The following is a 22,196-nucleotide window of genomic DNA, read 5'->3' as shown; positions in this document are numbered from 1 at the left end:
CACAAAAACGTAAAAATCATTATTAGTTTGCAGGCAGTCAAGAAAAGTCGGCAGTGAACTGGATTTGGCCTGTGGGCCCCACTGATCAGACAGGTACCACCAGTAGCAAAACTGTAAACTAGCTGTCCTGACTGATGGGAAAGGATCATCGTGGCCAGAGTGACCCTTAGATCACAGGTGCCAAAGATAGGAAAGATCAAACAGCTGCTAGCACATTATCAGGTTTCATTGCCTGTGATTAAAGAGATTTGGCTTCCACGTTACTGACGAAATAATTTCACTACAAATGTAGACCACTTCCCTTCCCAAAATAAAATCATTCCAGTTGTAAAAATGAGATAAGATCATGTGTTCTTTTAAGACAAATGCATCCTTAACAGATACAATGTTTCCAAGCTTTTGAACCAGGTTATCAATTTTCGACTCCAATAACGTGTAGGGTAGCTTTTGTACATTTATTTGCCTTTCCTTTCACTCAATACCTGGTGATAAAATATAGATTCTAACTCAGAGTTCCGTGGCCGAGTCATCCATTCACGTCACTTGAGGTATTTATTACATTTAGATTTCTTTACTTCTCAAATATTATAAATCAGAAATGATCATGAATCCCTTCTTTTTTTTTTCTCTCTTCTTGGCCGCAACGCACTGCACAGCTTGCGGGATCCAGTTCCCCGACCAGGATTGAGCCCACCCCACGGCAGTCATAGCACCGCATCCTAACCACTAGGCCACCAAAGAAGTCCCATGAATCCTATTTTTAAAAGCTCCCAGATATGGGGTTCACTAATACGCCTAGAATTTAGAAGCCACTGCCCTTAAAATTTTAAATGGTTATAAGCATTCATTAAAACGACCAATTTAAAGACAATCCAGACATGGTACACGCTAAAAGATCACTCCTATAAGTATACATCGCACTGCAAAACGAGAAGCTGTCCTGGGTTTCAGGTTTATGGTTAATACAGGGGAGGCCTACAGTCTCCAAGAGGTGGGCCAGACTCTGTTGCATAAGTAAGGAAACTAGCTCCCCCTGGTGTTCAGTGTCTGTCATGACCGCCTGAGGGTGCTGAACAAGAAAAGTGCCAAGGTCAGGAACTTGCAAAATTTCGTTTTTCACGTACGAAAAACTCTCACAGCCAAATCACAATGACCACAGTGACTATAGATCTCCTAGTGGGGAAATGGGACAGCAAAACTGATACCCCAGAACACTTTATCTATAAAGGCTTTTAAAATATAGCTCACCCAAGGTTATGGGAAAAAAATACAAACTGTTGTGGCCATGAATTTATATTATGTATCTACCTTTCCGGCAACTCAAGAAGAGAACAAGCACACTAACCATCCTAGCAACTTACTCCCCTAGAATTCGACCCAAACTCTACCTTCTCTACACTGGGGACTCTCTTGCTAAGTCCCCACTTCACTGTGGGTCTCCCGACTGTGTGAGGGCAGCAGGGCCACGCTAACCTGTCCTCAGCAGAAGCCTGATCCTCTCCCTACATCCTACTGGCTCTGCTTGCTAAATATATCCAGAACCTGACTGCCTTTGCCAACTCCGCCAGCAGCCCTGATCCGAGTCAATGTCATCTTCGCTCCATCACTGCAATCGTCTTACAGCAAGTTTGCCCACTTCCGCTCTCGCCACACATGTACCCCAGCCCACCCTGGCCTTCGTTTTCCAGACAGAAGCCTTGTAACAATCCTTTTAAAGCATGAGTTGTACACGACCACATGCCCAAGTCTAGTACTTTCTGCCCGGCTCTTACTGCACCGGCTTTATTATTGTTCCTTGGAATCACACGCCTCAGGCCTTGGCATCTGTGGTTCCCTTTGCCTGGTCCCGCTTCCCTGAGATGTGCACATGACATGAGCCTTCAATTTGGTCCCCCCCCGCAAAAGTCACCCCCTGAGGAGGCATGCGTGAATATCCTATCCAAAACAGCACTTGTTTCTACCCCTTTACTCTGAGGTTATACAAGTATTGTTTACTCACTTATTATCATTAAGGCATAGCAGTTTTTGTTCACCGCTATATCCCCAAAGCTTTGAGCAGGGCCTGGCACATTGCAGGTGATGCTCCAAAAAAAATGGATGAGTTAACGAGTGCCTCATTTTTCACTGACATTTTCCAGAGGAAAAAAAAATGGTACCTATTTACGATTACACTCAAGAGTCTGGTGCTTCTACGAATCAGCTCGACGGCCTGAAAGCAAGGTGCTCAAAAGCTGCTGGTCCCAGGCTCGTCCTGCATTCCGTACCCCTCCCTCTCCCCTGCTTGAGTGAGTCAGAGCCCCTTAATCCTGTCTGAGCGAAGAACAGATGCCCTCAGGCGACGTACATGCACAGGAGAGGCCAAATCCAAAGCTGAACCCTAGGAGCTGTGCAAACAAAGAAGAGAAAGGGAAATCTCTCCCAGCAGCCTCGGGAGCAGTGGATTAAATCTCCACAATCAACCTGATGTGCCCTGCATCTGGGGAATACCTGAATAGACAACGAATCATCCCAACATTGAGGCGGTGGACTTTGGGAGCAACAGTAGACTTGGGGTTTGCTTTCTGCATATAATTTGTTTCTGGATTTATGTTTATCTTAGTTTAGTATTTAGAGTTTATTATCATTGGTAGATTTATTGATTTGGTTACGCTCTTTCTTTTTTTTAATATTTATATATATTTTTTATTTTTCTCTTTTTGTGAGTGTGTATATGTACGCTTCTTTGTGTGATTTTGTCTGTATAGCTTTGCTTTTACCATTTGTCCTAGGGTTCTGTCTGTCCATTTTTTGTTTGTTTTTTTTTTAGTATAGTTTTTAGTGCTTGTTATCATTGGTGGATTTGTTTTTCAGTTTGGTTGCTCTCTTCTTTCATTACTTTTTAATTTTAATAACTTTATTTTATTTTATTTATTTTTTTCTTTCTTTCTTTCTCCCTTTTCTTCTGAGCCATGTGGCTGACAGGGTCTTAGTGCTCCGGCCCGGTGGCAGCCTGTGCCTCTGAGGCAGGAAAGCAGAGTTCAGGACATTGGTCCACCAGAGACGTCCTGGCGCCATGTAATATCAAACAGCGAAAGCTCTCCCAGAGATCTCCATCTCAACACTAAGACCCAGCTCCACTCAACGACCAGCAAGCTACAGGGCTGGACGCCCCATGCCAAACAACTAGCAAGATAGGAACACAACCCCACCCATCAGCAGAGAGGCTGCCTAAAATCATAATAAGGTCACAGACACCCCAAAACACACCACCAGATGTGGTCCTGCCCACCAGAAAGACAAGATCCAGCCTCATCCACCAGAACACAGGCACCAGTCCCCTCCACCAGGAAGCCTACACAACCCACTGAACCAACCTTACCCACTGGGGACAGACACCAAAAACAACAGAAACTACGAACCTGCAGCTTGCAAAAAGGAGACCCCAAACACAGTAAGTTAAGAAAAATGAGAAGACAGAAAAACACACAGATGAAGGAGCAAGGTAAAAACCCAGCAGACCAAACAAATGAAGAGGAAATAGGCAGTCTACCTGAAAAAGAATTCAGAGTACTGATAGTAAAGATGATCCAAAATCTTGGAAATAGAATGAAGAAAATACAAGAAATGTTTGACAAGGACCTAGAAGAACTAAGGAGCAAACAAACAATGATGAACAACACAATAAGTGAAATTAAAATTCTCTACAAGGAATCAATAGCAGAATAACTGAGGCAGAAGAACAGATAAGTGACGTGGAAGATAAAATAGTGGAAATAACTACTGCAGAGCAGAATAAAGAAAAAAGAATTGAGGACAATCTGAGACACCTCTGGGACAACATTAAACGCACCAACATTCGCATTATAGGGGTCCCAGAAGGAGAAGAGAGAGAGAAAGGACCCAAGAAAATATGTGAAGAGATTATAGTTGAAAACTTCCCTAACATGGGAAAGGAAATAGCCACCCAAGTCCAGGAAGAGCAGGGAGTCCCATACAGGATAAACCCAAGGAGAAACACGCCGAGACACATAGTAATCAAATTGGCAAAAATTAAAGACAAAGAAAGATTATTGAAAGCAGCAAGGGAAAAACAACAAATAACATAAAAGGGAACTCCCATGAGGTTAACAGCTGATTTCTCAGCAGAAACTCTACAAGGCAGAAGGGAGTGGCATGATATACTTAAAATGATGAAAGGGAAGAACCTACAACCAAGATTACTCTACCGGGCAAGGATCTCATTCAGATTCGATGGAGAAATCAAAAGCTTTACAGACAAACAAAAGCTAAGAGAATTCAGCACCACCAAACCAGCTCTACAAGAAATGCGAAAGGAACTTCTCTAAGTGGGAAATACAAGAGAAGAAAAGTACCTACAAAAACAAACCCAAAATAATTAAGAAAATTGATATACATATAAATAATTACCTTAAACGTGAATGGATTAAATGTTCCAACCAAAAGACACAGGCTCGCTGAATGGATACAAAAACAAGACCCATATATATGCTGTGTACAAGAGACCCACTTCAGACCTAGGGACACAAACAGACTGAAAGTGAGGGGATGGAAAAAGATATTCCATGCAAATGGAAATCAAAAGAAAGCTGGAGTAGCAATACTCGTATCAGATAAAATAGATTTTAAAATAAAGAATGTTACAAGAGACAAGGAAGGACACTACATAATGATCAAGGGATCAATTCAAGAAGAAGATATAACAATTATAAATATATATGCACCCAACATAGGAGCACCTCAATAGATAAGGCAACTGCTAACAGCTCTAAAAGAGGAAATCAACAGTTACACAATAGTAGTGGGGGGCTTTAACACGTCACTTACACCAATGGACAGATCATCCAAACAGAAAATTAATAAGGAAAGACAAGCTTTAAATGGTACAATAGACCAGATAGATTTAATTGATATTTATAGGACATTCCATCCAAAAACAACAGACTACATTTTCTTCTCAAGTGTGCACAGAACATTCTCCAGGATAGATCACATCTTGGGTCACAAATCAAGCCTCAGTAAATGTAAGAAAATTGAAATCATATCAAGCATCTTTTCTGACCACAACGCTATGAGATTAGAAATGAATTATAGGGGAAAAAACATAAAAAAACACAAACACATGGAGGCTAAACAATACGTTACTGAATAACCAAGAGATCACTAAAGAAATCAAAGAGGAAATCAAACAATACCTACAGACAAATGACAATGAAAACACGACAATCCAAAACCTATGGGATGCAGCAAAAGCAGTTCTAAGAGGGAAGTTTATAGCTATACAAGCCTACCTCAAGAAACAAGAAAAATCTCAAATAAACAATCTAACCTTACACCTAAAGGAACTAGAGAAAGAAGAACAAACAAAACCCAAAGTTAGCAGAAGGAAAGAAATCATAAGATCAGAACAGAAATAAATGAAATAGAAACAAAGAAAACAATAGCAAAGATCAATAAAACTAAAAGCTGGTTCTTTGAGAAGATAAACAAAATTGATAAACCATTAGCTAAATTCATCAAGAAAAAGAAAGAGAGGACTCAACTCAGTAAAATTAGAAATGAAAAAGAAGTTACAACAGACACCGCAGAAATACAAAGCATCCTAAGAGAATACTACAAGCAACTCTATGCCTATAAAATGGACAACCTGGAAGAAATGGACAAGTTCTTAGAAAGGTATAACCTTCCAAGACTGAACCAGGAAGAAACAGAAAATATGAACAGACCAATCACAAGTAATGAAATTGAAACTGTGATTAAATATCTTCCAACAAACAAAAGTCCAGGCCCAGATGGCTTCACAGGTGAATTCTATCAAACATTTAGAGAAGAGCTAACACCCAACCTCCTCAAACTCTTCCAAAAAATTGCAGAGGAAGGAAAACTCCCAAACTCATTCTATGAGGCCACCATCACCCTGATACCAAAACCAGACAAAGATACTACAAAAAAAGAAAATTACAGACCAATATCACTGGTGAACATAGATGCAAAAATCCTCAACAAAACACTACCAAACAGAATCCAACAACACATTAAAAGGATCATACACCATGATCACGTGGGATTTATCCCAGAGATGCAAGGATTCTTCAATATAGGCAAATCAATCAATGTGATACATCATATTAACAAATTGAAGAATAAAAACCATATGATCATCTCAAGAGATGCAGAAAAAGCTTCTGGGGCTTCCCTGGTGGCGCAGTCGTTGAGAGTCCGCCTGCCGATGCAGGGGACATGGGTTCGTGCCCCGGTCCAGGAAGATCCCACATGCCACGGAGCAGCTGGGCCCGTGAGCCATGGCCGCTGAGCCTGCATGTCCAGAGCCTGTGAGAGGCCACAACAGTGAGAGGCCTGCATACCGCAAAAAAAAAAAAAAAAAAAGCTTCTGACAAAATTTAACACCCATTTATGATAAAAACTCTCCAGAAAGTGTGCATAGAGGGAACCTACTTCAACATGATAAAGGCCATATACGACAAACCCAGAGCAAACATCATTCTCAATGGTGAAAAACTGAAAGCATTTCCTCTAAGATCAGAAACAAGACAAGGATGTCCACTCTCACCACTATTATTCAACATAGTTTTGGAAGTCCTAGCCACGGCAATCAGAGAAAAAAAAGAAATAAAAGGAATACAAACTGGAAAAGAAGAAGTAAAACTGTCACTGTTTGCAGATGACATGATACTATACATAGAGAATCCTGAAGATGCCACCAGAAAACTACTAGAGCTAATCAATGAATTTGCTAAAGTTGCAGGATACAAAATTAATGCACAGAAATCTCTTGCATTCCTATACACTAATGATGAAAAATCTGAAAGAAAAATTAAGGAAACACTCCCACTTACCATTGCAACAAAAAGAATAAAATACCTAGGAATAAACCTACCTAGGGAGACAAAACACCTGTATGCAGAAAACTATAAGACACTGATGAAGGAAAGTAAAGATGATACAAACAGATGGAGAGATATATCATGTTCTTGGATTGGAAGAATCAATACTGTGAAAATGACTCTACTACACAAAGCAATCTACAGATTCAATGCAATCCCTATCCCAATCAAATTACCTATCCCAATCCCAATCAAATTACCAATGGCATTTTTTACAGAACTAGAACAAAATATCTTGAAATTTGTATGGAGACACAAAAGACCCCGAATAGCCAAAGCAGTCTTGAGGGAAAAAAACGGAGCTGGAGGAATCAGACTCCCTGACTTCAGACTATACTGCAAAGCTACAGTAATCAAGACAATATGGTACTGGCACAAAAACAGAAATATAGATCAATGCAACAGGATAGAAAGCCCAGAGATAAACCTACACACCTATACTCAACTAATCTATGACAAAGGAGGCAAGGATACACAATGGAGAAAAGACAGTCTCTTCAATAAGTGATGATGGGAAAACTGGACAGCTACATGTAAAAGAATGAAATTAGAACACTCCCTAACACCATACACAAAAATAAACTCAAAATGGATTAGAGACCTAAATGTAAGACTGGACACTATAAAACTCTTAGAGGAAAACATAGGAAGAACACTCTCTGACATAAATCACAGCAAGATCTTTTTTGATCCACCTCCTAGAGTAATGGAAATAAAACCAAAAATAAACAAATGGGACCTAATGAAACTTAAAAGCTTTTGCACATCAAAGGAAACCATAAACAAGACGGAAAGACAACTCTCAGAATGGGAGAAAATATTTGCAAATGAATCATCGGACAAAGGATTAATCTCCAAAATATATAAATAGCTCATGCAGCTCAATATTAAAAAAACAAACAACCCAGTGCAAAAATGGGCAGAAGACCTAAATAGACATTTCTCCAAAGAAGACATACAGATTGCCAACAAACACATGAAGAGCTGCTCAACATCACTAATTATTAGAGAAATGCAAATCAAAACTACAATGAGGTATCACCTCACACCAGTTAGAATGGGCATCATCAGAAAATCTACAAACAACAAATGCTGGAGAGGGTGTGGAGAAAAGGGAACCCTCTTGCACTGTTGGTAGGAATGTAATTGATACAGCCACTATGGAGAACAGTACGGAGGTTCCTTTAAAAACTAAAAATAGAACTACCATATGACCCAGCAATCCCACTACTGGGCGTATACCCTGAGAAAACCATAATTCAAAAAGACACATGCACCCCAGTGTTCACTGCAGCACTATTAACAATAGCCAGGTCATGGAAGCAACCTAAATGTCCACCGACAGATGAATGGATAAAGAAGATGTGGCACGTATATACAATGGAATATTACTCAGCCATAGAAAGAAATGAAATTTAGTTATTTGTAGCGAGGTGGATAGACCTGGAGTCTGTCATACAGAGTGAATTAAGTCAGAAAGAGAAAAACAAATACCACATGCTAACACATATATATGGAATCTAAAAAAAAAAAAAAGGTTATGAAGAACCTAGGGGCAGGACAGGAATAATGACGCAGATGTAGAGAATGGACTTGAGGACACAGGGAGGGGGAAGGGTAAGCTGGGACGAAGTGAGAGAGTGGCACAGACATATATACACTACCAAATGTAAAACAGATAGCTAGTGGGAAGCAGCCGCATAGCACAGGGAGATCAGCTCAGTGCTTTGTGACCACCTAGAAGGGTGGGATAGGGAGGGTGGGAGGGAGACACAACAGGGAGGAGATACGGGGATATATGTATATGTATAGCTGATTCATTTTGTTAAATAGCAGACACACACCACTGTAAAGCAATTATACTCCAATAAAAATGTTAAAAAAATAAAAAAAAAGCCCTGCTGGTCCAGGGACTTCCCTGGTGGCTCAGTGGTTAAGGATCCGCCTGCCAATGCAGGGGACACAGGTTCGAGCCCTGGTCCGGGAAGATCCCACATGCCACAGAGCAACTAAGCCCGTGTGCCACAACTACTGAGCCCACATGCCACAGCTACTGAAGCCCGCGCACCTAGAGCCCGTGCTCCATAACAAGAGAAGCCACCGCAATGAGAAGCCGGCGCACCACAACAAAGAGTAGCCCCCTCTCACCACAAGTGGAGAAAGCCCCGCACAGCAATGAAGACCCAACGCAGCCAAAAATAAATTAAACTAAATAAATTAATTTGTTCAAAAAAACCCTGCTGGTCCAACATCTGAGATGGGTGTCAAAGGGCAGTAAGGTCCTATATGGGCAGGTCAGCTCTGAGGAAGAAAACATAAATCCATTGGAGACTAAACAAACAGTGGGAAGAAATCACCACTAGGGTAGGTACGTCAGTCTTCAGTATCTGCTGGTTCCACATCTGAGGAGCCACCCAACTGAGGATTGAAAACATTTGGGAAAAAAGGCTTCCAGAAAGTTCCAAAAAGCAAAACTTGAATTTCCCACATGCCTGGCAACTATTTAAATAGCATTTACATTGTATTTACAACTCTTTATATTGTATCAGGTATTATAAGTGAACTAGGGATGCTTTAAGGTATACTGGAGGATGTGCATAGGTAATATACAAATACTACACCATTTTATATCAGCGACTTGAGCATCCACAGATTTTGGTATTGGGGGCAGGGGGCAGGTCCTGGAACCAATCCTCCTGCAGATACAGGGAGCCTGAATGCGAACGGAATGCTGTGAGTTTGAACACACACTGCTGGTGTAGAATTTGTTTTGACTTAACCTATTTTCCAGCAGACTTTTTTTTCATGATGCCTCCCCCGTCACCCGCAACGGACCGCACACAGCTTGTGGGATCTTAGTTCCCTGACCCCAGGCCCTTGGCGGCAAAAGCACAGTCCTAACCACTGGACCGCCAGGGAATTCCCTCACAATGCTTTTTTTTTTTCCCCCCAGTGGCTCAACTGGTAGCAAGTGCTTTTCTATATATTGAGCTTCTTTTTTTTTTTTGGTGCTCAAGCAAAGCACTGTGATTTCTCTGACTTTGAGCAACCCCAGATGGCCCAACTTGAATAGAAAAGAGGTTGAAAGAAAGTTTAATCTTATAAGCTCTTCTCTAAACAATGTGAAAAAAAACTGGTTAGGTGTCTGGCTTGTGGTATTTTACTCCTTATGAGGTCATACAGCACAGTGACAACAAAGCAGAACCTGAAATTGGGGAGATCTGGTCCCACCTTTGCCATTGGTGTAACTAACTACACAAGAGTTTACTTCGCTACTGCGGGCTTGTTTGCACATTAACACTTCCCAACTCTGCTTTCCAAAAGTGGAAAGGACGCACCAGGCCCTTCGCAATGGGAGGAGACAGTAAAACTCCATCCGCCACCGGGAAAACCCGCAAGTCCCAAGGCAAATCTACAGGGAACCCAGAGACCCTTCCAGTGCTCCCCACTTTCAGCCTGAATGTGAACCCTCTCTGTACACACTGTCCGGAGACCCCGTGACCTTTCCCTTTCAAAGCCTCACTCCCTTGTTACTTCAGCTTCACAGGGACATCTTTGCATGCGGACTAGAAATCGGTCCGAACTGAGCTCCGCCCCGTCCAATACAGCAGCCAGGACCCGTGGGACCTGCTGGCCACTTGAAATGCGGCCAATGGGAACTGAGAGGCGCTGCCCCAGTAAAATACACGCGGAATTTGAAGACTTAGTAGGTGAAAATAATGTGAAGTGAGATAAGCAAAGAAAGACTGATGCTGTATGCCATCACACACACGTGGGCTTTACCAGAGCAGAACTGATACAAACAGGGAGAGAATGGTAGTTATCAGGGGTTGGGGGAGGGCGAACAGGAGCGAAGGTTTAAGGATCCAAATTCTCAATCAGTAGATAAATAAATCCTGGAGATGAGTGCACAGTACTGGGACGACACAGACAACAATACCGTATTATAAACATCCAACCTGCCGGGAGACTAGGTCTTAGTTATTCCCAGACACACACACATATACACACACGCAAGGAACGTAAAATATGTCAGTCTTATACCCATCTCCCGTTGGTAATATTCTGGACGTACTGGAGCACGCAGACTACACGATTACATTAATTTCACCTGCTTCTCTCTGCACGCGCTCACGGGGCTCCTAGAAACATGCCCTGCCACAGTGGCTCGTGTTACACCGGCCGGAGCCGCTCTGATCACCCATCGGAGCCGAAACAAGGAATGAGGTTAAGGCTCCACAGGCCTCGGCACCGCTGGGTCCGCGCGGATGCACTCACGGCTCTGCGCCCGCGCCCCTCGCCCGCCGGCCTCCAGCCCCGCCTGCGGCCCACGTGGCTGCGCTGCGCTCGGTCGTCCGGTCCCGCGGAAGGGAGGCCCGCTGCGCCCCGCGGTCCGGTCGTCCGGACGGGGGAGCCCCGGGCGGAAGCTGCCGGGCGCTTCCTGCGGGGGAGAGGGAGGAGGAGGGAGAGGGGGAGGAGGGAGGTCGGGGGACCAGGATGGGAGCGCGCTCGTTCGCGGCGTGGGCATCTCTGCTGCGGAGCCGGGGCCGCGCTCGGCCTCCCGCTTTAGTCTCTGCGGCCTGAACTGAAAACGTAACCCTTCCCTTGCCCCAAGAGACACTGCTGAGTCCCTGGGCGCCACCGTGAACGCTCCAGATTCACTGTTTTCTAGAATGGTGTTCACCCGTGGAAAACTACTCTCTTTACTCCCAAATACCTTGTTCCTTCAGCACTTGCAGAGCAAAAGCTGCATAGGTTTCTGTTTGTCACTAAGTGAAAATCATTCTTAAAAACTACAAAGATTTACCTACAGTGTATAAATTTAGTTGCAGGAAACAAATTATCTAACTTAACCCTAAGAAATGTTCCAAAAGTAAATGCAATGCAATAATTGGTTATACACACTTCAGTGATGATTTCTGAATAAGTGCCCATGACCTAAAACTTCTGCTCATCCAGCTTGTGACAAGAGTGAATGATTTGTTTCAATCGACCTTTTTCCTGGTCTCACAGTGCAAAGGCGGTGCAAACAGGCTTCTATCTTGACCAAATAACTGTAACCCCCACTGACACACACAGCCAAATCTGAGTTCTTTTAGGCTTGTAACTAACGCTGACCTACACGACTAAAGCTGTGCTTACCCTGTAGGAAAAGGAAAGAAAACTGGACGGAATGGAGAAGAGTTAAAAGCGCATGACTCCAGGAAGATACACAACCCGTAATACAATCCACAAAAGTCCACGCTGCACTGGGTTCTCTCTGCAGTATTAGAATGACCAAGCGTCTGCCCTCCAGTTAGTTTTAACGGCAAACCACCATTTTCTAAATGACTCAGGGAGGTTTAATCGAGTAGGAGAGTGAATGGAAGAGAAACCGTTGGTTCGGTTCTAAAATGTGCTTTAAATCATACTGCAATAAATAATAACTGAAAGGATTTAGGCATCAAAGTTAAAAAATTACCTTTAGTTTCACCCTCAAGATTAAAGGAGAAGTGGGAATCTGCTGGGCATGCAGTCATGTGATTTGCTCTAATTTCCAGATTTCCGGGAGACTGGATCCAGCTGAGGCAGGCTCTCCGGCTCTCAGGTCTGAGGTCTTCGCCCTGTTCCCCACGGTGGGAATCCAGCCCATGTTCCCAGCCGGACAGGCCGTCATGGGCATTCCTGGCACACCCACGGGGAACCCCACCCGGCGCTCTCACTCAAAGAAACAATGCAACAGAAAAAGTGCAACACTCACAACCTTAAGGACCAGTATGTAAGAGGGAAGAATCAACCAGACTCCATACTGGATCTGTGTCTTTCACTTTAACCTTCCTGTTCTGCCACTTTTGCTACAATTTAAGAATGTTGCCTAGAGCCTGAAATATACAGAAGAGCCCATTCTCAAGGCTCTGACCTTGAAGGGTGTAACACTTTTCCATCCACATACAGAGGAAAAGCTGCAGAAGAGAATAGCATTTATCTTGTTGGAGGTTCACAGAACATGGTGACCTAAGGGGACAGCTGCAAGAACAAAGGATTCTGACACCAAGAAGTCTGCAACAACCGACCACGGCCCCGCCCCTTTTAGTATAAAAGCCCGAATTCTACCAACCACATCCCCGCCCCTTTTAGTTTAAAAGCTTGAATTCTAACTCCTTTGGGACACTAGTCTACCATCTTCTTGGTCTGCTGGCTTTCTGAATAAGGTCACTATTCCTTGCCCCCAAAACTCGCCTCTTGACTTACTGGCCTGCCTGCCGGCCAGCGGGACAAGCTTGCACTCCGCAACAACTACAACAAATCATCGCAAGACCCCTCACAAAGGGCTCTCTGAGAGCTGAGAACTGCAGTCCCCACAAGCATACGGCGCACTGCAAGCGCCACTGGCGTTTTCACTGGAAAATACTCTTGAGAAGAGGACATGTTTTAAGCTGCTAAAAGCTGAAGTGAGCTGTTGCTTCTTTCAGGGATGAGCTAACAATCAGCAAAGGAAAAAAAGAGGTAAGGCAGCCCCCAAGGGTGGAAAAGTTTGCAGAAAAGCAGAAGGGGTGTGAATGGAGAAAGTGACTTGGCCCGGTCAGCAGACGGGGAGCACCTCTTTCTAAAAACTGAACCAGAAATCATCCTCTGGAAATTATGTTCCTTGGAAACCCTTTCTCAGGACAGGGAGAGCTATGTTTACAGGACTCGTTAGTTACTAGTTACGGCTGGCCCTGGCTCTCTCAGGAGACATAAATGTATCTGAAGAATGGAAATGTCGTGCTTGCTGCCACACACCAGGCTACTAAGACAGAAGAGAAAGCGTTTCGAATTGTTATCATTGTAAATGAGCCCCAGTTCGAAGTTCCAAGTTCCAGTGCTTTGAAAAAAAATTCCACTGTTACTTTGACACAGCGCAGAATCAGTGTAACAGTTTATTCCAACACAGTACAGTACTCCACCCAAATGAAAGCATGATGTGCAAGTGTTTATTTTAATTACTCCTATTTGAAGGTTCTTATTTCTGGAGAACAGCAAGGCATTTTGTTATCCACTCTTTCCATTCTTTAAAGGCTTCCACAGGTTTTGGCAAACTCAGAGGATCCTCACGACTATGTTTTGGAGTAACTGTAGGTGTGTCAGTGGACTCAGCATCAACCCACCTCACCAGCGCCTTGAAAAACAGATTCACCTTTTAACAAATCCCAGCAAAACAGACTTAGGCAAGAGAAAAACATTAGCTTCCAAATCAAGTTATCAACATCGGTGACTTATGCTACCCCACAGAGCTGTTCCATTTGATAAAGATGGTCACGAAGGTGAGACCATGCTTGTCAAAGGGCATGCACCAGAAACACGCCAGCTGTGAGCACACAGGACAGTCATGAGGATGCGCAGAAGAGAAGAATTACACTGAGTCCTCACAGTTTTTTGAAGGTGGGAGGATAATTACTTTCTTTCCTCAACTTGCTAGGTGTTCCACAGGCATTATTATATCGTGGTTGCAATTTCACGGGGATACGTATACACCTGTTAAGTGTACACATAGGCATGCCAGATATACATATGTGAAGACACACGTGTAGACAGGGATTGCAGTCGCTATGTTTGTGGACACACATTCACTTGCACATCGAGATTAGATACTTTCCCTCCTTCTTAAAATCATGCCTTCCTCCTAATGAATATCATACCCTTGTCCCATGTGTGGAAAGATAAATCGCTTCCACATATTCATAGTTTTGGGGGGGTTTTAATGTAAATTTATTATTATTTATTTATTTTTGGCTGTGTTGGGTCTTCATTGCTGTGCGCAGGCTTTCTCTAGTTGCTGCGAGCGGGGGCTACTCTTCATTGTGGTGCATGGGCTTCTCATCACGGTGGCTTCCCTTGTTGTGGAGCATGGGCTCTAGGTGCGCGGGCTTCAGTAGTTGTGGCTCGCGGGCTCTAGAGCGCAGGCTCAGTAGTTGTGGTGCACAGGCTTAGTTGCTCCGTGGCATGTGGGATCTTCCCGGGCCGGGGCTGGAACCCGTGTCCCCTGCACTGGCAGGCGGATTCTTAACCACTGCACTACCAGGCAAGTCCCTTCATAGAGTTTTTAAACATGAACTTTCCCTCACTTATCAATATTTATTCTGCTCTGCAGTCAAGCTCTCTGGCCCTAAATGAACGGGAGACACAGAAACCTCTTCCACCATTTCTCATTGAATTCTAAGTGTAAGGCAAGTCAAAGTTTTTAAGGAAGATATTTCTTTGCACTTTTTTTAAAACCACAGCTTCCTGCTTACCTTTGCACTAATTTCCTCTGATAAATCACCTCCAGAGAAGGGCCTAATAGAAAATGGTAGTTTGCTACTTAAATAACCACTTCCCCCTTTATGGCTTCCCCCACTTACTTTGTATCTGTCTTTAAGGTGGAAGCCGACAGCACTCTGCAACTTGCGTAAACAGATGGGGCAAAGGTCGAGGGGACGCTGGTCAGCTTCTTCCAAGTGGTTGGAGCCTTGCATCAGGCATGCGAGCCACTGGCAGTGCCGAAGTCCAAAGATATGTCCAATCTCATGGGTTAAAGTCTGCAAGACATTCACGTGGAGGCTTACAGCAGCACGGTCATCAGCAACAAGGTACACCCCCTTCTTTGCATGCTCTTCCAAGAAACCAATTCACAGGAATGAGCTCCCTTACCATCACCACCAAAACCTCAATCTGCCCCAAGACTTAGTCCCTCATTTCCCTGAATGTCTTATTGCCTTCCTCTCTGGGCTTCAGTACTCCCCTGCCCAGGGTTTCTCCACCTCGACACCACTCACATGTTGGACAGGATCATTCCTTGACGGGGTCGGGGTGGGGTGTCTTGTGCACTGCAGGGTGTTGAGCAGCCCGGGCCTCCACCCACCAGACGCCAGTAGCATCTCCTCCCCCGCTGTGACAACCAGAAATGTCTCCAGACACGGCCAAATATTCCCTGGGTGGCAAAACCACCCCTGGTTGAGACCACTGCTCTGGGCCAGTGGGATGCTTGCTAACATGTAGATTCTGAGGCCCTTCCCCCAGAGATGCCCAGCTGGTAGGTAGCAGGGGAGCAGCTTGAACTGCATGTTAACAAGCAGATTAATGCAGGGAACGTACAGCTGACCCTTGAACGAGGGGGGGTGGGGCACCGACCCCCCTGCAGTCAAGAACCTGCTCTGGCTTTACAGTCAGCCCTCTGCATCCGCAGTTCCGCGGGCCCTTGCGGTAGGGCAGTACCTATGGCACCAGTGAGGAACACCGCACGTAAGGGGACCCTTGCAGTTTAAAGCCATGTCGCTTAACGGTCGGCTGTACTCTGAACCCGTCATTCCATCAGGTGTCGTTCTCTACCCCCGACACACAGCAGTGGTGAAAGCAGAAAAGCCCGTCTGGCTATGAAGAAAGGGGGAAACGAGGAGACAGGCTTTCCACAGAGCAGGGCAGGGGGAGACACGAGGAACCAGCAGCAGAACCAGCAGCTGCAGTAGGCAGCCCGGAGCCCAAGGGGAAGGCCCATTCCCCGCCAGGAGCTAGAGCGCAGGGGTCCCACAGGCCCCCGGGAGTTAGCCCGACTTGACGAGCACGGCGTCCCTACCTGCCCAGAATTCTGGAATTAAGCTAATGGTCAGGAGACGGGTACAGCCAAGGCCGCGTGTCACTAACAGGACAAAAAACCGTCACAGGTACTGTACATTTCAGTACGAAGGTACCATTTACATTCTGGTTTTATTGCTAACTTCAGTCAAGCAGTATCCACCAAAAGTATACAGATGACACAAAGTCATTTATAAAACTACCTTAAGGACTGTCAATATACAAAGGCAGGGGATCAAGATCTCTTAAAAAAACACTCCTGGTGGATTGTCCGAACAGCTCACCTTACAGGACCGAAGCAGCAAAACACTAGTCACTTCAGGAACGTAATAATTATCAAAAACCGAGTAGTCACTTGAAGACTTCTTCTGCAGCTTCTTCAGTTTGCCTTCGTAGTGGGAGCTGTAAAAATCACTGCCGTACCTGGCAAAGCTGAATATCCCCACACCTAGGAAAAGAAGACAAGCAACGATGGAGTAAGAGGAAGATTCCTGAAGAAAAGACTGAAAAAGAGCCCGCCTGGGCACCTGGCTGTGGAGCGCCCGCAGCCCCAGCAAGCGTGGCTAAGGTTCGCCCGGACAAAGGAGACTTCTGCCCCGATTTCCCGATCAGAATCTTCTGCTAACCAACCTGCTCTGCTCTGTAAAACTTAATGATCTTGACGTCAAATTCTTGAGAAATTTTAAGTTCCACAAAGTTGTTTCCCCCACAAAAGAAGTCATTTTGGGGGGAATTCCCTGGCGGTACAGTGGTTAGGACTCTGCGCTTTCACTGCCTTGGGCCCGGGTTCAATTCCTAGTTGGGGAACTAAGATCCCACAAGCCAAGTGGCAAAATAAGAATAAAAAAAGAAGTCATTTTCTTAAATAGCCCAAATAAAGTACTCCAAAAGGAGCGACAGAGTGAATGAACCGCAGGCTCATGACCTCACTCTGGAAGATCCCGGTAAACAGGTCTCGGTGCCGTGCATGTCACTGAGGGTCCCGTCCTGCCCTCGTGCCCTGCTATACAGGAAGACATCCGGCCACTGCCCCACTGCCTTGGTGACCATGTTTGGACCCTGCCTTCAGAGAGAAGAACCTCTCCTGTCCTCCCCCCTGTAAACCCAGCACAACTCTCTCTGCAGCTGTGCCGGTGAGCAGAGCAAACCCCTGTAACTGACTTCCTGTGACATCTAGGCTAGTTTCAACCATCTCTGCACAGAGAACAGACTGACGCGCCACTCGTTCTACAGGGGACTGACTGCTCTACGATTCCACTTGTTCACGGTGTTGCTTGCATGTATGCCTCTTTCAGCTGCTCTTCGGAAGTAGTAAGGAACATTTGTGTTAAGGAAGTGAATTCGTAGTAAGTTTGTCCAACCTAATTTGATTCAAGAAGACTGCACCTCACTCCACCTTGGTATTTGAGATTTAGGGGAAGAGAGCATTCTGGAAATTAAGAAAAAACTAAACCTACTCACATCACAAGTGACCTCCTCTGACCAAACAAGTGTGGGTATATTTCACTATAATACCTTCAGCAAGAACATTTTTTTCTTCTAATAATCCTACCAACAGATTACTTCCTTTGGTAATTAAAAATTTCTCAATTTTAAAATACCAATCTTTATAAACTTGGAGAGAATGAAGTCACTTGTAGTAGGATACTGTCTCACTGCACAGCAGATCAACCCTGCTCTCCTACTACATCTTCTCTTACATCACACAATATTTAAGAAACTTACTGAGAAAAAAAAAAGAAATAGAAACATTTGGGGGGAGTGCTTCCTGACCTCCTCAAATGCATAAGATAGATTAGTTAACAATATCTAGATAAATACATTGTTTAAAATTTTTTTAATGGTTCTATCTCTATCAGGTTAATAATAAAAGGGGAAATAAAGATTTAGCTCATACAAATTTATTTCTGATAGAAAGCTCGTACAAAAGCTCAGGGGGACAGCAGTGACCCAGGTCTCTGAGAGAGTGGGTTAGTTAGTGAGGTCATGGGGGCGGGGGGGGGCTGGCGCTGTAAGAATGTAAATGGAGAGTGAGGATGAAGGGGTGGGAGAGGATGAAGGTGTGGGTGGGAAGAGGAGGCCCCACAGCACCCTAGGCCCCCACCCCTAATGAACTGGGAGAAGAGGTGTGTCTCTAATAGGAAGAAACGTTTGTTAGCGAGAGCTCCCACCCCAACAAACCCCGGGGCTGATGTGACAGCCAGTCTATAACCTCTGTACTCGTACGGGCCCTGGTACTTGCTCCCCATACCTAGAACGCTAATGCACTATCATGCCCCTCAGTTTACTGGACTTTTCCCCTTGAAACCTGTTTTAGATCCTGGGGGAAAAGGGGAGAAAAATAAAAGCAAAAGCAGAGGGTGGGGAGAAGGCAAAAAGAAAACCAAAATAGGCAAAAGTACGATCTGCTTCTGGGTCCTTCCCCACCCCCAGGGTTATCAAGCAGGGCTCGCAATGAGTCAAAGGTTATTTTACTTCAAGTCAAAGACTGAAACTGACCATAAATAAAATAACAAAATGTCCTGAGACGCTGGATATGAAGCACACTCGTAAATCAGTCTACAGCTGCCTCATCTGTGCAAGAAGACTACTAGAAGAGCTGAAAAACAATCAGCAAGATTTTCACTGACATTAATGACAATTCAAATATCCTTATTTAAGTCACCTTGCCACGGAATTACCTACATTCACCACCTGTTGTGCTGAATGCCTATATATGTGCCAGGCATATGTACACACTTTTTACAGATCAGCACTCTTATGTAAATTATCTCAAAATGGCACTGTGAAATAGGTATTATTAGCTTCCAGGTCACACAGGCGCTGAATGGCCAACCTGTGGAGAAACCCAGATCAAAGGGGTCTATCAGCAGCACCCTTCCCTTTACGGCAGGTGCCGCGCCAGAGATACTATAAGTCTTAGGTAGCAACAATGTCAAAAAGGAATACCATCTGTCAAAGAGGCCTGTCCGAAGACAAAATTCCAGGAGTCTCTTGGGTAAAGATCGATCATCGTTATTCCCACAACACAAAAAGCATCTTCAGGTTTCTTCTTTTTTAAGAACTTCAGGATCTGCCCTATTTAAAAAGAAACACGCGTGTGATATATACACACACACACACACACACACACACATATATAGCTCAATTCAAAGTGTAAAGCTGTTTAATTCACCTGCATGAATCTGTAGGTTCTGCGTGTTATCATTGATTCTAAAGGAGCACCTCGTTGCAGAGACAGGAACTGGTTCTAGGAGTTTTACTGTCAAGCCATAGAAAAATGCTTCACAGTAGCCCTTGAGCCATTTCACATATTCTTCACTGATACTTCTGGTGTTTCCTAGCAATCCTATAGCATGGAAGAAAATTTAAAGACAGACTATGAGATGATTAAAATAGCCTTTACCTCAGTCTACAATTAGAAATTTGGGATTAGACACAAACCAACTGTAAATTTTCAATACACCTTTATCGTTCACTGAGGTGAATACGAATTAGAAAGAAACAAAACATCCTCTTTTAAGGCAGTTTGGCTACAAAACTTCCACCTTGGGAATGAATGTCAAAAATGATTATAAAAACTGCCCGCTTAAATGAGATCGACACCCCAAACTATCCCTGGCCACAGCACCATTGCAAAACCAAACAAATCCAATATATACCAATGCACTGTATATAAATACTGTGCTTCTGTGGAGAAGGTGTCTTTCTGTAAGGATCACTGAAAAACTCTTCAAAGTCTTGGGGAGCCTCAGGATGGGAGGTTATCCAGTCTGACTGCGAATGCAAAGTAATGGGTCCAAAGAGATCACTGTCTGGCCGGAAGGCTTCGTCCATCAGACGCTTTTCCCCAGCATCTAACTTCTCATACTGTGACACAAGCGCTGGGTCCTTTGAGATGAGAGCTGTCTTTAGTGTGCGCTCAGAGTGCCGTACTGTTTGCATCTACCAGAAAGACACAAGTAGTCAAATATAAAATGCACACCCATACTGGTGACTCTAATCTATGTACATCCTCCACAGACATCTTTTATTTCTCCCTGGCACGGAATGACTGATTGATTGCTAATGCCTTGGAGTGATCACTCCAAATTACTGTTTGCTTTGCCCATTTCTAATCAATTTCTTGGGGAGGGTCTCTGAAAGAGTGAAAAGACAACCATGATATTCATTCCTCCATCTCTTAGGGAACCTCCTCCTATTATAAAAACTAGTGGTAACCATAAGACGTGACCTGATTTCCCATTTCCTTCTGCCATTTAGGTAATAATATTGTGAACTGACTCATTAGGGCCACATGAAAAATATTCATCCTTTCCAGTGTGACCCAAAGATGTTCACGACCGAATGGAAAGAGAACTAATGTAAATCTTGCCATTTCTGTAACTTAACTGCAGGCTAATAATATATCTCAGCCACTGAAGTTCATCGTCTCCGGGTCGTGTCACCCTGAGGAAGACACCAGGTGACTAAAAGCCAGACTCACAGTGACACGCCGCTTCCATTCACATCGCGTGCCTGCGCAGAGATTTCATCCTTCCCTTTGAACGGGTCAGACAGCTGTTCCACCGCGAGGCTTTGTGAGGGAGGAAAGGAAAAAACTGGACGTCACTGTCTGGAACTAGCATATTTTCTAATTATCTACATTTCCTCCAGTTTAATGACAGGCAATTGATGGGCAAGTTTAAGCGAATGGCTGTCCTGGCTGGACATCTGAACTCTGACGTTCCAGAGTGTGGAAGAAATCCCCCAAACGAAGCTCTGTCTTGTCAAAGCTCTCCTATGAGCAGAGGCTCGTCCTCACTGCTCCACAATGGGCCGAAATGCGACTTCTCCCCCAGGACAACGTCCTGTCGTTCTACCCACCTTCAGGGAGAGGACGGCTCCCTCTCAAGTTTCTGCCTCACAAGGACCGGCATGTCTGGGCCTGGGCGGGAGCGCGTGGTGCCTTCACCCTAACGGTAAAAAGGCGGTGTCAAAGGTCAGGAGGCCTCCCACGTGGGGGTCACTTCGGGGGATGGGGGTCACTTCGGGGGATGGGGGTCACTTCGGGGGATGGGGGCCCGAGAGCTGCCGGCGCGCCGGGACCGGAAGCGGACGGCCACCCTGGCCGGGTGTCCATAGCAACTCGCTCCTTGGGCTCTGCCCCGCGCCAGCGCGAGCCGGCCCGGTAGGGGGCGGCCTGGGGGATCCCCGGGTACTGTCGCTTCGTCTTTTCCACCCAAGGAAGCCTGGCCTGGCTCTCCCGAGATACTCCCGCCCCCGCCGTCCTCCCCGCTTCCGCCACGGCTGCTCCTCCCACATCTTCCTCCCTCCCCACCGACCGCGACCGTCCTTATCCTCTACCAGCCGGCCGCCCGGCCAGGAGGCCCCAGGCCGGAGGCTCCAGCCCGGCCCCGCCACCCTCACCCCGTCACCCTCACCCCATCACCGTCATCCCGCCTGGCGTCGACGCCGCCCGCCCCGTGCCCTGCGCCGTGCCCTTCGCCGTGCCCTGTGCCCGACGCCGTGCCCCGCCTCTTCGCGCGACGCCACGCCCCACCGTAGCAGGCACGCACCGTTGTGCCCCGCCCCTGACGCCCTGTCAAGGCCCCGCGCACCATGCCCCGCCCCCGCTGCGCTCCACGCCCCGCCGTCGCGCTCCACGTCTGGCCGTCGCGCCCCACGCCTCGCCCACGCACCCCGCCCACGCCCCTTGACGCCCTGTCGCGGCCCCGCCCACGC

The 22,196-nt window shown here is 45.4% G+C and overlaps 2 protein-coding genes across 7 annotated transcripts in view; both read right to left on the bottom strand.

Moving 5' to 3' along the window:
• ARSG (arylsulfatase G) overlaps positions 1-11,328 on the bottom strand; it is a 116,653-nt gene extending 105,325 nt beyond the window's left edge. The window contains exon 1 of one of the 2 annotated variants that reach the window (XM_049702501.1): positions 11,181-11,328. The gene's annotated coding sequence lies outside the window, so the exon portion shown is untranslated. The other variant, XM_049702498.1, reaches the window with a different exon arrangement.
• Positions 11,329-13,787: 2,459 nt separating this feature from the next.
• On the bottom strand, positions 13,788-21,933 carry AMZ2 (archaelysin family metallopeptidase 2). 5 transcript variants are annotated; one of them, XM_033438375.2, is made up of 9 exons: positions 21,896-21,921; positions 21,339-21,427; positions 20,959-21,048; positions 20,135-20,417; positions 19,648-19,821; positions 19,422-19,550; positions 16,757-16,920; positions 15,263-15,439; positions 13,788-14,058 (listed from the first exon to the last, which is right to left on the bottom strand). In XM_033438375.2, exons 4-9 carry the CDS (start codon positions 20,415-20,417, stop codon positions 13,885-13,887), a joined length of 1,101 nt encoding a protein of 366 aa, XP_033294266.1. In that variant the 5' UTR covers positions 20,959-21,048; positions 21,339-21,427; positions 21,896-21,921; the 3' UTR covers positions 13,788-13,884. The 5 variants fall into 5 exon arrangements, with proteins under 5 accessions (XP_033294266.1, XP_033294267.1, XP_049558470.1 ...); XM_033438376.2 differs by having other exon boundaries at positions 13,788-14,040; positions 21,896-21,911; XM_049702513.1 differs by lacking the exon at positions 21,896-21,921 and adding an exon at positions 21,819-21,873.
• Positions 21,934-22,196: the final 263 nt, after the last annotated feature.

Source organism: Orcinus orca, chromosome 19, assembly GCF_937001465.1.
Source record: "Orcinus orca chromosome 19, mOrcOrc1.1, whole genome shotgun sequence".
NCBI classification, from domain to species: Eukaryota; Metazoa; Chordata; class Mammalia; order Artiodactyla; family Delphinidae; genus Orcinus; species Orcinus orca.
This window is presented reverse-complemented; position numbering and strand designations above follow the sequence as displayed.

What these genes read in the sequence shown, in the direction of transcription:
- AMZ2 (XM_033438375.2), bottom strand. Translation starts at nt 20,417, where the DNA reads ATGCAAACAGTACGGCACTCTGAGCGCACACTAAAGACAGCTCTCATC. An exon ending in TATTTATATACAGTGCATTG is followed by an intron (nt 19,822 to 20,134) that starts GTATATATTGGA and finishes TCCATGCTATAG; the next exon opens with GATTGCTAGGAAACACCAGA. An exon ending in ACAGGCCTCTTTGACAGATG is followed by an intron (nt 16,921 to 19,421) that starts GTATTCCTTTTT and finishes TTCTTTTCCTAG; the next exon opens with GTGTGGGGATATTCAGCTTT.